At 50.9% G+C, this 16487-nt stretch overlaps 1 protein-coding gene across 3 annotated transcripts in view; it reads right to left on the bottom strand.

Annotated features, from left to right (window-relative positions):
- The window catches only part of UNC80 (unc-80 homolog, NALCN channel complex subunit), a 229315-nt gene that overhangs the window by 89856 nt on the left and 122972 nt on the right, over positions 1-16487 (bottom strand). For all 3 annotated transcript variants that reach the window (XM_054380922.1, XM_054380921.1, XM_054380923.1), the window contains 8 exons: positions 14707-14838; positions 13470-13613; positions 10674-10774; positions 9344-9430; positions 7264-7447; positions 6457-6551; positions 4344-4433; positions 3353-3454 (listed from right to left, as the gene is read on the bottom strand). In XM_054380922.1, the coding sequence (XP_054236897.1) occupies positions 3353-3454; positions 4344-4433; positions 6457-6551; positions 7264-7447; positions 9344-9430; positions 10674-10774; positions 13470-13613; positions 14707-14838 (935 nt within the window). The remainder of the gene's footprint in view (positions 1-3352; positions 3455-4343; positions 4434-6456; positions 6552-7263; positions 7448-9343; positions 9431-10673; positions 10775-13469; positions 13614-14706; positions 14839-16487) is intronic.

The raw sequence follows: 16487 nt of genomic DNA, 5'->3' as shown, positions 1-16487 counted from the left end.
TCTGAAGGGAGAGATGCTGCAATCATGGCTCAGAGGCTCCTGCTGGAATTCACAGGGCTGGTGTGAATGATTCATGCTACAATTCATGTGGCCACTGCTCTCCAGCCCAGCTCTGCAGAGAGAGATCAGGGCTGTAAAGGAGGGTTTAACAACACTTCCCTGTTTCAGCCTTGTGCAGGGCCTTGAGTGCTTGTCCAGCATTTGCAACTGTGCCATGTGGGATTTTGCAGATCAATATGAAGGTTTCCCAGCGTGAGACCCTCCCCAAGGTGGTCAGAAGCAGGCCAACCCCAAACTGATAGTCCTTCAATTGCAGCTGCTATCTTCAGGCTCTTAGACTACAGTCAAGAAGAGTGGAGACAGGCTGCCCAATGAAATCCATCCATGGATGTATTTAAAAGCTGTCTAGAGATGGTGTTCAAGGGTATGGTGTAATAGCAACCCTGGTAGAGTTTGAAAATGGTTGGAGTTGATGAACCATCCAGAGGGACCTGGACAGGCTGCAGAGGTGTGCCTAAGCCAACCTCATGATGTTCAAGCAGACCAAGTGCAAAGTCCTGCAGCTGGGTCAGGGCAATCCCAGGCACTGATAGAGGCTGGGCAGGGACTGGCTGGAGAGCAGCCCTGAAGAAAAGGCCTTGGGGGTGCTGGGGGAGGAGAAGCTCAAGAGGAGCCAGCAGTGAGCACTTGCAGCCCAGAGAGCCAAGCAGAGCCTGGGCTGCAGCAAGAGAAGTGTGGCCAGCAGGGCCAGGGAGGGGATTCTCCCCCTCTGCTCCACTCTGCTCAGACCCCACCTGGAGCTCTGTGTCCAGTTCTGGAGCCCCTAGTACAAGAGGGATATGGACATGCTGGAATGGGGCCAGAGAAGGGCCACCAGGATGAGCAGAGAGCTGCAGCTCCTATGGAGACAGCCTGAGAGAGTTGGGGTTCTGCAGTCTGGAGAGGAGAAGGCTCCAAGGAGACCTTCTTGTGGCCTTCCAGGATCTGAAGGGGGCTACAGGAAAGCTGGGGAGGGACTTTTGAGGGTGTCAGGGAGTGATAGGACCTGGGGGAATGGATCCAAGCTAGAGGAGAGGAGACTGAGATTAGACATCGGGAAGAAGTTGTTCCCCATGAGGGTGGTGAGAGACTGGCAGAGGTTGCCCAGGGAGGTGGTGGAAGCCTCATGCCTGGAGGTTTTTGCAGCCAGGCTGGATGTGGCTGTGAGCAACCTGCTGGAGTGTGAGGTGTCCCTGCCCATGGCAGGGGGGTTGGAACTGGCTGAGCCTTGAGGTCCCTTCCTACCCTAACAATTCCATGGTTCTATGACTTGGGTGCTCAAGTAACCCTAGGTCAGAGTGCTGATCAGCAGCAGAAGCAACTGTCTTTGGAAGCAGTTTTGAGACAGCTCTTAGCTCCTGGGATGAAGGCAAGACTTGAAGCATGTGGCCTAACATGGGATGAAGCTCAGCTCCCCACATCCTGCAGTTGCTATGACCTTGCCCTGGAGTGCACTCAGCTCAGAACTGGGTTCTCCATCCATCCACACTAAATAAAGCACTTTTCCATGGACTGATGCTCTGGGAATAGACTCTCCAGTGCTGTTTTCTTTGCTGAAGCTGGGTGCTGCCCCCCAACTTCTTCTCAGTGTGACAACTGAGGTAGATGCTTGGTTTAAGTTTTCCCTCAGAGGCTTTTAAGTAACATAAACAGAAAAATGTGGGATGCAAACCAATGCCCTGACAAAACTGGACAAACCACTTTGAATCTTTTGGGGTTATGCAGGGCATGTCAGTCATTTCTTTGATGTGTTGGACACATCTTCTGGAAGCAGAGAGAGAACAATTTCTGACAGAGAAGCAACCAAAATGATCCCAAGTACTGGCAGATGTTTATACAATTTCTATTGACAGATGTAGCACATGAAACATGTCCCTGTTCTGTACCATACACATAAGAAATGGCTTTAACTCTGTTCTCAACTATTTTAGTTGCTGGTACCTCTTAAGCAGCTCTTTATGGCCATTCCTGATGATGTTCTCCTTCCCCTGCACTCACATTGAGAGGGACACAACTATAACACCTATGAATACCAAACTCAGACTTGGAAACAACATTCCTCTTCCCATCCCCACTTTTTCTTTCCTGCCTTTTATCATCCTTCACAGATCCAGCTAGAGGAAATTTTTTCCCTAAAAACAATTCTGTGCTGGAGACCACTTCTGTGGAGAACAGAGCATGAGACTTCTGCAGGTGGAGTGAGCTCCACACCATTGTCTTACTGCCTAAAGAAATGATACCTTGAGGGTTTGGCAGCCCTTTGAAGGCACTGCCCTGCCACTTTAGTCAGTTTAGTTCCTAAGGGAGAGCTCCTGGGAGCTGCAGAACATTAGCAGGGTCAGACACATTATCAGGTTATTTCACAGGATCAGAGGGTGTTAAGGATTGGAAGAGACCTCTGGAGATCTTCCAGTCCAACCCCCCCCCCCCGGCCAGAGCAGGACCAGAGAATCCAGCACAGGTCACACAGGAACACATCCAGAGAGGGCTGCAAAGGCTCCAGAGAAGGAGACTCCACAACCTCTCTGGGAAGCCTGTTCCAGTGCTCTGTCACCCTCACAGGGAAGAAGTTCCTCCTCATGTTGAGGTGGAGCTTCCTGTTATGTAGTTTCCATCCACTGCATCTTGTCCTATCCCAGGGCACAACCGAGCAGAGGCTGTCCCTGTCCCTTCCTTCCTGACCCCCAGCCCTCAGCTATTGATAGACATTGATCAGATCCCCTCTCAGTCTTCTCCTCTCCACACTAAACAGCCCCAGTTCCTCCTAATGTTGAGGTGGAAGCTCCTGTGCTGGAGTTTACATCCATTGCTCCTTGTCCTATCCTATGAGGATGGGCAATAGGGTGCCAGCACTCTTGAGAGGGTAGACAGTCCCCTGACAACGGAGTTGCTACTGCTGTGCCTCTGGGAGTAGCTATGGTAAGGGACTAGCATCTGAGAGCAGGAGAAGGGAGAGGGGCAGGTCACATTCTCTACAGTGAGAGGACAGAGGGCAAGGTAGAACAGGATCATTCCTGCTCCACAGCCAGAGGTGATGTTAATGAAAAGATTAAGCAATTTTTGAAGCTGAGGCAACTGCAGCTCTTCTGGTCAAGTGTAGGAGAATGCAAAATGGTCCGGCTAAAAGAGAGCAAGAGGGTACTCAGATTGCATTCTCTGATTTCCCTGTCCAGTGGCACCAGGGCAGATCTCATGGCAGTCCCTAATGCTCCAGCAAAGCTCTGCACGCATGCAGCCCACATGAAGGGAAAAATACAGCTTTATGGATGAGGTTTGCTTCTGGGCAGAAGGGTTTGGTGACAGTCAGAGATACCTGCTTCTGGATGAGCTCTTGACCCTTTTCTGGATGCATCTGCACCAGGTTGAGCTGAGGAGAAACCGACCTCCGGAAAGGATAAATGTCACGGACGTAGGTCTGCCAGGAAAGCAAAAGAGCTGGGTTGTAACCAAAGGTGACTGCAACCTTCCCAGCCCTCCACACAACTGGACACTTCATAACCACTTCATCCCTTCCTGAAGCTTTTGGGTAGGGGTTTCCAGACTGTCTCAGCCATCATGGAAGAGCATAAACAGATACAGCTCTGGGAGCCTCAATATGGGAAGGACGTGGACCTGATGGAGCAGGTCCAGAGGAGGGCCAGGAAAATGCTCAGGGGGTTGGAGCAGCTCTGCTAGGAGGCCAGGCTGAGGGAGCTGGGGGTGTTCAGCCTGGAGAAGAGAAGGCTGCAGGGACACCTAAGAGCAACCTGCCAGGACCTGAAGGGGGCTGCAAGAAGGCTGCAGAGAGACTGTTTGCAAAGACCTGCAGGGACAGGAGCAGGGACAATGGCTTCAAAGTAGAGCAGAGCAGATTGAGATTGGATGTGAGGAACAAGTTGTGCAGCATGAGGGTGGTGGAACACTGGAAGAGGTTGCCCAGGGAGGTGGTTGAGGCTCCATGCCTGGAAATATTGAAGGTGAGGCTGGAGAGGGTTGTGGGCAATCTGATCTAGTTGGGGATGTCCCTGCTGAGTGAGGGCAGGTCAGACTGGATGACCTTTGAAGGTCCCTTCTGGCCCAAACCATTCTATGAAAGAGAAGAGGGATTTGCTCTTTTCTAAGAAAGCTGTACTTTAGCGACTTCAGATTCTGCTTCTGCTTCTTCCCTCTTCTGCCAAGCTCCAAATTTTCACTGCACACAACTAAAGACCAGGCTGCAGTGTCCACAGGAGGGAATTCTGTTTCTGGAATGCTTGATCACCACTGCATGACCCTGATGTTTGAAAAGGGGCACAATGGAAAGAACAAAGTCATCTTTGCCTTACCTTATTGTAATGAATAAGATTCCATCTCTTATCCATCAAAAAGTAATGAGAAGACTGTGTTTCAGGTATGTTAAAAAACTCCAAGCACTCCTGAAAAGGAAGAAAGAAAAACATCCTGGCACCTATTGGCAGTCTTGTACAAAGAGCCCAAGATGTAAAGGAAGAGTAGCCAGCTAATTATGCCTCAAGGCACTGTCCTGCATCTCTCAGTCAGGCTGGTACACTGCTCTGGCATTAATCACACAAGCACAGAATCAGCCAGGCTGGAAAAGACCTCAGAGATCATCCAGTCCAACTTCTCACCCAACACCATCCAATCAACTCACCCATGGCACTGAGTGCCTCATCCAGGCTGCTTTGAAACACTTCCAGGGATGGTGACTCCACCACCTCCCTGGGCAGCACATCCCAATGGCCAAGCTCTCTGTCTGGGAAGAATTTCTTCCTCACCTCCAGCCCAAACCTGCCCTGGTGCCACTTGAGACTGTGTCCTCTCCTTCTGTCCCTGCTTGCCTGGGAGAAGAGACCAACCCCCACCTGGCTACAGCCTCCCTTCAGGGAGTTGTAGAGAGCAATGAGGTCTCCCCTGAGCCTCCTCTTCTCCAGGCTAAACACCCCCAGCTCCCTCAGCCTCTCCTCACAGGGCTGTGCTCCAGACCCCTCCCCAACCTTGTTGCCCTTCTCTGGACAGGTTCGAGTATCTCAATGTCCTTCTTAAATTCTCTTTTTACACAGTCACAGTCTGCATCAGGTTGGAAGTGACCCTCAAATATCTTGTTCAACCCCCCTGCAGTCAGCAGGGACACCTCCAACTACAGCAGGCAGCCCAGGGACACATCAAGTTTGATCTTGAATGTCTCCAGGGACAGGGGTCCAGCCACAGCCTGTTCCAGTATTTTACCACTCTCACTGTGCAGAACTTCCTCCTGATGTCCAACCTAAACCTGCCCTGCTGCAGTTTCACAGAATCATAGAATTGTCAGGGTTGGAAGGGACCTCAAGGATCATTCAGTTCCAACCCCCCTGCCATGGGCAGGGACACCTCACACTCCAGCAAGTTGCTCACAGCCACATCCAGCTTGGCTGCAAAAACCTCCAAGGATGAAGCTTCCACCACCTCCCTGGGCAACCTGTGCCAGTGTCTCACTGGACATGGGGAACAACTTCTTCCTAACATCCAATCTCAATCTCCCCATTTCTAGTTTTGCTCCATTCCCCCTAGTCCTGTCACTATTTGAGACCCTCAAAAGTCCCTCCCCAGCTTTCCTGGAGCCCCTTCAGATACTGGAATGCCACAAGAAGATCTCCTTGGAGCCTTCTCTCCTGAGTAAACCACCCCAATTCCCTCAGTCTGTCCTCACAGCAGAGGAGCTCCAGCCCTCTGCTCATCCTCTTGGTCCTAACAGTTTCAAACCATTTGCCCTCATGTGTTTGTAATAACCAAGGCATGCTGATATCCCAGTCCTGAAGACTGATGTTACTTATTTCAGGGTCTCCTATCACATATTTGTCTGGCTACATGAGCCACATGGGCATTGCAGCTTCCACGTCCATACCAGGGAACCCCCCAGACTTTAGCTGTAGGTGATGTACAGAAACACTACAGTTCCAATCCTTCCAAGCACTGAGAGGTGTGGTTCTTGTTAAAATTTAACACAGTTGGACACACTGAAGGCTTTTACAAATCTGTTTCATCTGTGGGCTAAGTTAAGACCATGCAGGAAATCTTTGGCAGAAGGGAGAGCAGACCTTGCATCTCCTAGACCCCAAGATCCCATTGTGGCTACTGAGCCATCGTTTCCTCTTTGATCCTGATCTTTATCTTTAGTCACTGACAAACCCAAACATTTCAATGATTTCTACATTTATCCAAAGGGTTCTATGCAGCAAATACCTAACAAGCTGCAGAGTCTTCAGATGCAGCCTGTGAGGCATTTCTATTACCTTTTAATATCCTGTTTCTTACAATCAAGTTCTCTGCACAGGGAGACAGAAATTGCCTGGCAGCAAGACTTTCCTCCCTGCCACTGAACAAGGCTGCTCAGGCAGAATGCATTGCAGCTATGGCAGGAATCTAGGAAGCAGTTTCTCTGCTTCAAAAATTCACTCTTACCTTCAGAAGAGCCTCAAACTGTGTGTCCTCATGGACTGGTAACTGAGTTGGGATGTCACATTCATTCTGTCCATGCACCACAAGGGTCTTTGTGCCTACAAGAAGAAGAGCAGCTGCATTCTCCCTGGCCTGCTTAAATAACCCTTTCAAAAGGCTGGCCATGGAGGAAAAGTGAGAGTTAAAACTCATCCTGGGCAGACAGACAATGCCAGCCCCCTCTGGAATTCAAGAGGAAGTGTTAGCATAGGCTCACACTTCCACAGTCACTGAGAAATCATTCTGTTCCCAAAGGAAGAGTTGGCTTTTGCTGCAGCTGGCACTTGGAGGAAGGAACAAACCTAAAAGGTCAACTCTGTCTGCAGCAAGATATCCGTTGCCTGATTCATGGTGTCCTAGGCTCACAGCATGTTCTTCTTGGGCTCTCCCAAGACTTCAAAGGGAGGTTGCATCAAGTCATAGAATCATAGAACTGGACACAGAGCTCCAGGTCTGAATGGTACAACCTCCCAGGGACTGTTCTGCCAGCCTCTCATGGCCCAGCTGTCACAAAGCTCAGGGCTGAACAGACTGTTCTGAGTCACTTTCTGGTTACTTCTTTTTATAGCTCTTCAAGGAGCTTTCTGAATCCCAGGCAAACTGGAGTTAGAGCTGTACTGACTGAATCCTCAATTCAAGAAAAACTGACTTAAAACATGCGGCCTTTTTTTTTTTGCAGGCCATTTTTCTGACCCAGTTCTGCTTTCATTTCTTGCTAGAGCAGGTCATGAGCATGGCAGTGAAGGTGATATGAAGACTCGTTTCGTATACCTGGCATGGAGGCCGTCACCAGCAGCTTCACTTCACATTGCTCCTTCTTCATAGTCTGTTTGAGATCCTTGAAGAAGAGTCCTTCTACATAACCCACCACTTCCCAGAGGAAGGTGAGGGTGGCAGAAATGGCATCCATGCCCCACTCACAGGGGGTGCGGACGAAATACATGATCAGTCCTACCTGCAGGCAAGAAGCAAGAGGAGCATCAGGCCAGGCTCAGCTTTGGGACTGTGCAGAGCACTGCATCACAGAATCATAGAACTGTCAGGGCTGGAAGGGACCTCAAGGCTCAGCCAGTTCCAACCCCCCTGCCATGGGCAGGGACACCTCACACTCCAGCAGGTTGCTCACAGCCACATCCAGCCTGGCTGCAAAAAACTCCAGGCATGAGGCTTCCACCACCTCCCTGGGCAACCTCTGCCAGTCTCTCACCACCCTCATGGGGAACAACTTCTTCCTAACATCCAATCTGAATCTACCGACTCCTAGTTTTGTTCCATTCCCCCCAGTCCTATCACTCCCTGACATCCTCAAAAGTCCCTCCTCAGCTTTCTTGCAGCTCCCTTCAGATACTGGAAAGCCACAAGAAGGTCTCCTGGGAGCCTTCTCCTCTCCAGCCTGCACAACCCCAACTCTCTCAGGCTGTCTCCAGAGCAGAGCAGCTCCAGCCCTCTGCTCATCCTCATGGCCCTTCTCTGGACACCTTCCAGCACCTCCAGATCCTTCCTGGAACAGAGGCTCCAGAACTGGACACAGAGCTCCAGGTGTGGTCTGAGCAGAGTGGAGCAGAGGGGGAGAATCCCCTCCCTGGCCCTGCTGGCCACACTTCTCTTGCTGCAGCCCAGGCTCTGCTTGGCTCTCTGGGCTGCAAGTGCTCACTGCTGGCTCCTGCTGAGCTTCTCCTCCCCCAGCACCCCCAAGGCCTTTCCTTCAGGGCTGCTCTCCAGCCAGTCCATGCCCAGCCTCTATCAGTGCCTGGGATTGCCCTGACCCAGATGCAGGACTTTGCACTTGGTCTTGTTGAACCTCATGAGCTTGGCTTGGGTCCAGCTCTGCAGCCTGTCCAGGTCCCTCTGGATGGATCCCTTCCCTCCAGCTGTCAGCCACACCACACAGCTTGGTGCTGAGGGTACACTCAATGCTTCTGTCCATGTCACAAATAAAGATGTTGAACAAGCCTGGTCCCAGTACTGACCCCTGAGGGACTCCACTTGTCCCTGGCCTCCACTTGGCCATGGACCATTGACAGCCACTCTCTGGGTGTGGCCATCAAGCCAGTTCTGTATCCACTGAATGATCCATCCAGGAGCCCAGATTTCACCAGCCTGGAGATCAGGATGTGGGACATCAGCAAAAAATAAGATCATTGTTCCTCTGCCTTTCTCCAGTCAGAGGGATAAACACATTCAGCTTACATCCCAAAAGTTATACATGATACACAACAGTCTGCCTGCATTCCTCTTACTGTTTCTAAAGAGGATGAGAGCTGAGGAAGAAAAGCACTGCTACAGCCCAGCCTTGAAGGCCATTGCAGTTCAGCAAAAGGGAGAGAGCTTCTGCAGTGCCTGTTTCTGTGCCTTCTGCTCTGCTGTTCTGCAGTGACAAAGTTCCTGTGCCTTCTCACCAACAACAGAGGGCTCCTGGATTAGCACAACATTTTGTCCTAACTGGAGTAAATGTGTTTTCCACAATCTTGAAAGAAGCTGTTAGATTTGCTCTAGTAAGACTGTCCAAGAGCAAAGCACTGTCTGAATCAAAATTAAGTCAAATAATTGAGGGTTTGTGGCACTGAGCTCCTTCTGGTTTTCAGCAACACATTTGTCTGTGATTCAGTTCAGAAATCTATGACAGATTGCTTACGGGTTTACTAAAAAGTTAAAGATTGCTTTCCCTCTCCATGGAAGGACTCAAGGGTCAATGTAAGCCTAGTGACTTGCACCCACAGCCAGAAGGAGACATGAGCCATGTAGGAAAAGTTAGCATTTATTCCCTTGCAGATTGTGGCATTCACTTCTCAGGACACATGCAGGCAGAGGGGAGACTCTGGGTTGCAGAGCACACCCACAAGCTACTCACCAAGTAGTTAAAGAGAATATGAGAGGTCTGGGCAGGGAAGTCTCCAATGTTCAGCAAAAGCTTCCTTAACATATACATCAGCTCATCCTGGAAGGAAAACAGATGGGTTTTATTTCCATCACTAAATGGGGAATGCATCTGGGGGCTATGGCTGAGAAGCCTCAGGAACAGTGAGGCCACTGAGGCTACTCAGTGAACCAAAAAGCAGCCTTTCCTGGCCTGTCCCAAGGTTTAATATTCTTTTTTGGAGTCAGTTCTTAGGTGGTGGCTTGGAGGAACATGAGGGCAGTGACACTGTTGATATTGTAGCCAAAAAGCACAGTTGGAGAAAGTGGGATGGAGAATCTCCCTGCCTTTCATCCACTCAGAACTGCTGTGTCTTGCTTCCATAAAGCTTAACCATGACACTGCGAAGGGATCTGATAAGCCAAGGAGAGACAAGGCCACCACCACCTTTTAAAGCTGATCAGAAGGCATGAGTGGAGGCAATATTGCCTGTGTTAGGTAGAAAGGGCTGGTCTTCACTGTTCAAAGCCTGGCTCAGAGCAAGTCAGATCCTTACTGCTGGTAAATCACTTTGTCCCACTTACATTGGTGGAGAAAGATTGAAGACAACTGATGGTATGGCCTTAAAGGATTTTGAGCTACATCTGAATAGCAAACCCTCCTCTGCAGTGATGCTCACAGAGTGATTCTGCTAACAGCTGTGCTCCCAAAGTCATTCATGGAACAGCCTGGCTGCAGTCAGGTCATAATAATAAGGTCCTAATGAAGTCAGGCCAGGAATAAGCAGGCTTGCCTTTGGATTTTGCTAGATGAATGAATGGATCAGAGGAATGTGAACATGCAGCACAAGAAAGGACATGGACTTGATGGGTCCAGAGGAGGACAATGGAAGTGATCAGGGGGTTGGAGCAGCTCTGCTAGGAGGACAGGCTGAGAGAGCTGGGGGTGTTCAGCCTGGAGAAGAGAAGGCTCCAGGGACACCTAAGAGCAATCTGCCAGGACCTGGAGGAGGCCTAGAAGGCAGCTGCAGAGAGACTGTTTCCAAAAGCCTGTAGTGATAGGACGAGGGGCAATGGTTTGAAATGAGGGAAGAGGAGATTTAGGTTGGATGTTAGGAGGCAGTTATGTACCATGAGGGTGGTGGAACACTGGAACAGGTTTACCCAGGGAGGTGGTTGAGTCCCCATCCATGGAAATATTCAAGGTCAGGCTCAACAGGGCTCTGGGCAACCTGCTCTGATGGAGAATGTCCCTGCTGCTGCAGGGAGGTTGGAGTGTTGGAGGTGCCTTCCATCCCACCCCAGGCTATGTTTCCATGACTCACCTGCCGGTTGCTGATGGTGAGCTTCTCAAGGAAATGGCGCAGGACTGTGGAGGGGTCTTCAATCAGGCAGTTCCACAGGACCTGCTGAGCAACAGCACTCACTGTAAAAGACAAGGACAACAAGGTCAGAACTGCCTCCTTCAGAAAGCCTTGGCCTGCTACACTTAGACACAAAGGTTCCTAATGTCCTGCCATGATTTCATGCTTTGTACTGAAACGCAGTGGTGTTATAGCATCACAGAATGGTCTGGGTTGGAAGGGACCTCCAAAGCTCATCCAGTCCAACCCCTCTGCACTCAGCAGGGACATCCCCAACTAGATCAGGTTGCCCACAGCCCTGTCCAGCCTCACCTTGAGGTTGGCCTCAACCACCTCCCTGGGGAACCTGTTCCAGTGCTACACCACCCTCATAGTAAAGAACCTGTTCCTCACATCCAGTCTAAATCTGCCCTTCTCGAGTTTGAAGCCATCGCCCCTGGTCCTGCCACTGCAGCCCTCTGCAAACAATCTCTCTGCAGCTTTACTGGCAGGTTGCTCTTAGGTCTTCCTGGAGCCTTCTCTTCTCGAGGCTGAACACCCCCAGCTCCCTCAGCCTGGCCTCCTAGCAGAGTTGCTCCAACCCCCTGAATATTTTCATGACCTTCCTCTGTATCTGCTTCATCAGGTCCAGAGCCTCTTTGATGCACTAGGATTCCTGGTCACCAGTGCAGTTATTTCACAGGATCAGAGGATGTTAGGGGTGGAAAGGGACCTCTGGAGATCTTCCAGTTCAACCCCCCTGCCAGAGCAGGACCAGAGAATCCAGCACAGGTCACACAGGAACACATCCAGACAGGGCTGCAAAGGCTCCAGAGAAGGAGACTCCACAACCTCTCCGGGCAGCCTGTTCCAGTGCTCTGGGACCCTCACAGTGAAGAGGTTCCTCCTCATGTTGAGGTGGAGCTTCCTGTTATGTAGTTTCCATCCATTGCCCCTTGTCTTATCCCAGGGCACAACTGAGCAGAGCCTGTCCCTGTCCCTTCCTTCCTGACCCCCAGCCCTCAGCTACTGATAGACATTGATCAGATCCCTCTCAGTCTTCTCCTCTCCACACTAAACACCCCCAGGGCTCTCAGCCTCTCCTCCCCAGGCACTGCTCCAGTCCCTTCAGCATCCTTGCAGCCCTCCCTTGGACTCTCTCCAGCAGATCCCTGTCCCTCCTGAACTGGGGAGCCCAGAACTGGATGCAATATTCCAGGTGTGGCCTCACTAGGGCAGAGTAGAGGGGGAGGAGAAACTCCCTGGATCTGCTGGAAGCCATAATGAGAGGTCTGATATTTGGACCTTCCCTAACTGCTGGTGATATGACAGGAAGCACTTCCCCACCAGAGGAAGAAATTACTTAGATTCCCAAATCCAGAAGGACAAATCTGGCAATTAAAAGCCATCAATTCCTGGGTTTGGTTTTCTCCTGTTTTTTTTTTCTGTACTTCAAGTTCTTAGTGATTCATGGAGTGATTGTAGGCAATATTTGGGAATGGCATTAGATGGTCAGAAGGGAATTGTGTTGCTAATCAACTGCCCACAGTGTCATTAATTGCAATCCGGTCAAGATTAACAGCAAAGGAGAATTATTCATTGGTTTGTTTTCAGTTCCTGGTCACAAACGTGACAGACAGGCAGGAAGGAACAAGGAAGGAAGGAAGGAACAAGGAAGGAAGGAACAAGGAACTTGGAAGGAAGGAAGGAACTCGGAAGGAAGGAAGGAAGGAAGGAAGGAAGGAAGGAAGGAAGGAAGGAAGGAAGGAAGGAAGGAAGGAAGGAAGGAAGGAAGGAAGGAAGGAAAGAAGGAAGGAAGGAACTCGGAAGGAAGGAACTCGGAAGGAACTCGGAAGGAAGGAAGGAACTCGGAAGGAAGGAACTCAGAAGGAAGGAACTAGGAAGGAAGGAACTAGGAAGGAAGGAACTAGGAAGGAAGGAACTAGGAAGGAAGGAACTAGGAAAGAAGGAGCTAGGAAGGAAGGAACTAGGAAGGAACTTGGAAGGAAGGAACTTGGAAGGAAGGAAGGAAGAGAGACTGAGAGCCCTGGGGCTGTTTAGTCTGGAGAAGAGAAGGCTGAGAGGGGATCTGATCAATGTCTGTCAAGAGCTGAGGGCTGGGGGTCAAGTGGAGGGGGCCAAGCTCTTTTGGGTGGTGCACAGCAAGAAGCCAAGGAACAATGGAGACAAACTGGACCAGAGAAGGTTTCAGCTCAACATGAGGAGAAACTTCTTTCCAGTGAGGGTGCCAGAGCCCTGGAGCAGGCTGCCCAGAGAGGTTGTGGAGCCTTTCCAACCCCAGCTGGATGCATTCCTGTGCAGACTCCCCTGGGTGCTCCTGGTCTGTCAGGGGGCTTGGACCGGATGATCTCTGGAGGTCTCTTCCAAGCTCTAATGTACTGTAGTACTGTGATATCTCACAACCAAAATGCTCAAGTTGGGGTAGGTGGCTTTACATTTGTCACAGGATCAAGGAAATGTTGGTGGCAATAGGTCTCTTGACCAATCCAGGCTTGGAGCAAGACTGTTGCCTGTACCAGATCATGTCAATGATGGCTGTCAATAGCCAGGGCTTGACAAGCACTGCTGGAAGCGGTGGGAGCCTCATGCCTGGAGGTTTTTGCAGCCAGGCTGGATGTGACTGTGAGCAACCTGCTGTAGTGTGAGGTGTCCCTGCCCATGGCAGGAGGGTTGGAATTGGATGAGCCTTGAGGTCCCTTCCCATCCTGGGTGTTCTGTGATTCTGTGAACCCCCTGAAGCTGAACCCAGGTCAGTACCAGCTACTCCATCCTCCCGGACTTCTCCATCTTCCATCAAATGCACAATGGGGAGCACTGCTGCACAGATGCATGCTGGAAACACAGCTTGAGGTGGTTGTGGCACGTGGTGGTTTGGAGTATGCTCTGTAGTGTGTTCTTCATCTGAAGCAGTAAGAAGAGCAGAAGGTGAGTGTTAGGCTGTGGTATTACCCAGGCAGGTTAGATCAACGTTTGTGTCAGGGCCTGTCCAACCAGAACAAAACCATGTACTGTCTGATCATTGTGCAAGCTCAGCAGGTTTACTGCTACCCCCAGCAAGAAACTGAGCCTCCAGCCAACTTATTCATTGTTAAATATATAGTTTTTTCAATCTACCTTTTTTGTTCTTGTAGGGAACTGTGCCAGGTTACACCCAACCACAGAAGGAGGGTGGGCTGAAAAGAACCTAACCCCTGGTGGACAAATAAACCTGACCCAGGTGGGCAGAGAGACTTGGTTCCCTTTCCCAGGGAGAGGGCTCCTGGGTCAAAGTCTGTCCCACTGCCCCTTCCTGCCCACAGCCTATTTAATGGGAGCCCTTTCCTGTGCTCTCTCTCTTGCTCCTGCCCCTTGCCTGCCCCAGAGGCTGCTCCTGCTGCTCCCTGCTGTTGCTGTAACCAGGTGGTGAGGCCTGCTCCATGCTGCTCCAGACTCCTAAGGACTGCACCCAAAGAGAATCCACATTTGCACCCAGGGAATCCTTTGCCAGCTGGGCCTGGTTTGGTATTTATTTTTATTTACCCTTTTTTTCCCCTTATACCTTTGCATCCTTCCTTTTACCCAAATGCCTTTTATATTTTGTTAGACTTATCTTTTGACTCCCAAATCCATTCCAGACTGTTTCTTTCATGATTTTACCTCTCTTTTCTCCTGCCTAATTGGGTTTCCCGTACCGTAAAAAAGGGAGAGGGGAGGGAACCTAAATTTGTTCCATTTGGGCTTTTGGACTCTGGGGAAGCTGAAACCACAACAGGAACTCATTTTCTTTTTGATGGAATCCCACTGGATTACGATTTCCCAGCTAGTCACTCAATGAAGTATGAGAGGTGAAGAGAAGACCTTGTGGCAGCAGGGACGAATCAAATAACACAGGGCAGAAATGGATCAGGAAGGGGCTCAAGCTTGGGAATATATTCAGCAAAGGGAAAGGCCACTAGGAAGGACGTCCAGGGAATGAAATCCTGGAACAGGACAGCGCAGAGTGAAGTCAACCTACCTTCTGCACTGACTGCTGAGCGCACCGACCAGACGGAGCCGCGGCGGAAGGAGTAGTTCCTGTGAGAGGTACTGGAGGTGCAGGAGGGACTCACAGACAGACGGCGGGAGGCCAGGTTGGCAACTTCTTCTACTGACAAAGAGAATGGGGAATGTCAGTCCAGACCCAGCTGACAGGGAGCTCTCTGAAGGACAGCACTGACAACTGAGTGGGTCCATTGAAAACTCAAGTCAGGTAGCACTCAACACTGCCCCGCACCACATCCTGGTCTCCAGGCTGGTGAATTCTGGGTTCCTGGTTGGATCATTCAGTGGATACAGAACTGGCTTGATGGCCACACCCAAAGAGTGGCTGTCAGTGGTCCATGGCCAAGTGGAGGCCAGGGACAAGTGGAGTCCCTCAGGGATCAGTATTGGGACCAGGCTTATTTAACATCTTCCTTGGAGACATGGACAGTGGCATTGAGGCTCCCTCAGCACCAAGCTGTGTGGTGTGGCTGACAGCTGGAGGGAAGGGATCCATCCAGAGGGACCTGGACAGGCTGCAGAGCTGGACCCAAGCCAAGCTCATGAGGTTCAACAAGACCAAGTGCAAGGTCCTGCAGCTGGGTCAGGGCAATCCCAGGCACTGATAGAGGCTGGGCATGGACTGGCTGGAGAGCAGCCCTGAAGGAAAGGCCTTGGGGGTGCTGGGGGAGGAGAAGCTCAGCAGGAGCCAGCAGTGAGCACTTGCAGCCCAGAGAGCCAAGCAGAGCCTGGGCTGCAGCAAGAGAAGTGTGGCCAGCAGGGCCAGGGAGGGGATTCTCCCCCTCTGCTCCACTCTGCTCAGACCACATCTGGAGCTCTGTGTCCAGTTCTGGAGCCTCTGTTCCAGGAAGGATCTGGAGGGGCTGGAAGGAGTCCAGAGAAGGGCCATGAGGATGAGCAGAGGGCTGGAGCTGCTCTGCTCTGGAGACAGCCTGAGAGAGTTGGGGTTGTGCAGGCTGGAGAAGAGAAGGCTCTGAGGAGACCTTCTTGTGGTATTCCAGGATCTGAAGGGGACTACAGGAAAGCTGGGGAGGGACTTTTGAGGATGTCAGGGAGTGATAGGACTGGGGGGAATGGAAAAAAACCTAGAAATGGGTAGATTCAGATTGGATGTTAGGAAGAAGTTCTTCCCCATGAGGGTGGTGAGAGACTGGCAGAGGTTGCCCAGGGAGGTGGTGGAAGCCTCATGCCTGGAGGTTTTTGCAGCCAGGCTGGATGTGGCTGTGAGCAACCTGCTGGAGTGTGAGGTATCCCTGCCCATGGCAGGGGGGTTGGAACTGGCTGAGCCTTGAGGTCCCTTCCAACCCTGACAATTCTGTGATTCCCCGATTCAAAAGGCACAACCTAAAATCCAGAAGGCTCACTTAGATGTGCCATCTGCTGATGCTTTGGGAAGGGGCAGAGCATTGTTCCCTAGGTATTCAGTGCTTTGGTGAGTCACACTGAAGCTGAGCTGACTCTATGCTTCTTTTCATCTACCTCCTGCTAACTACCATGGTGTTTGGTGCTTAGTTTCTCCTAAGAACTGAGATGTCTGCTCACAGGTTTCCCATTGTCCATTCAGAGCTGACCATCTCTCTACTCACCTAATGGCACATTCCTCAGAATGGCTTTCATCAAATCTTTGTTAGCCTGAACCAAAGAAAATCTTCACCCCAAGTCTAAGCTTTCTATGACACCTCCTCTGACTTTGGCTGTCTGAAAGTCTGGGAGCCACCTTGAGATGACCATCTGAGGCTCACTCACTGGTCACCA

Source organism: Indicator indicator, chromosome 5, assembly GCF_027791375.1.
Source record: "Indicator indicator isolate 239-I01 chromosome 5, UM_Iind_1.1, whole genome shotgun sequence".
Classification (NCBI taxonomy): Eukaryota; Metazoa; Chordata; class Aves; order Piciformes; family Indicatoridae; genus Indicator; species Indicator indicator.
Note: the sequence above shows the minus strand (reverse complement) of the source record. Positions and strands in the feature narration are given on the sequence as shown.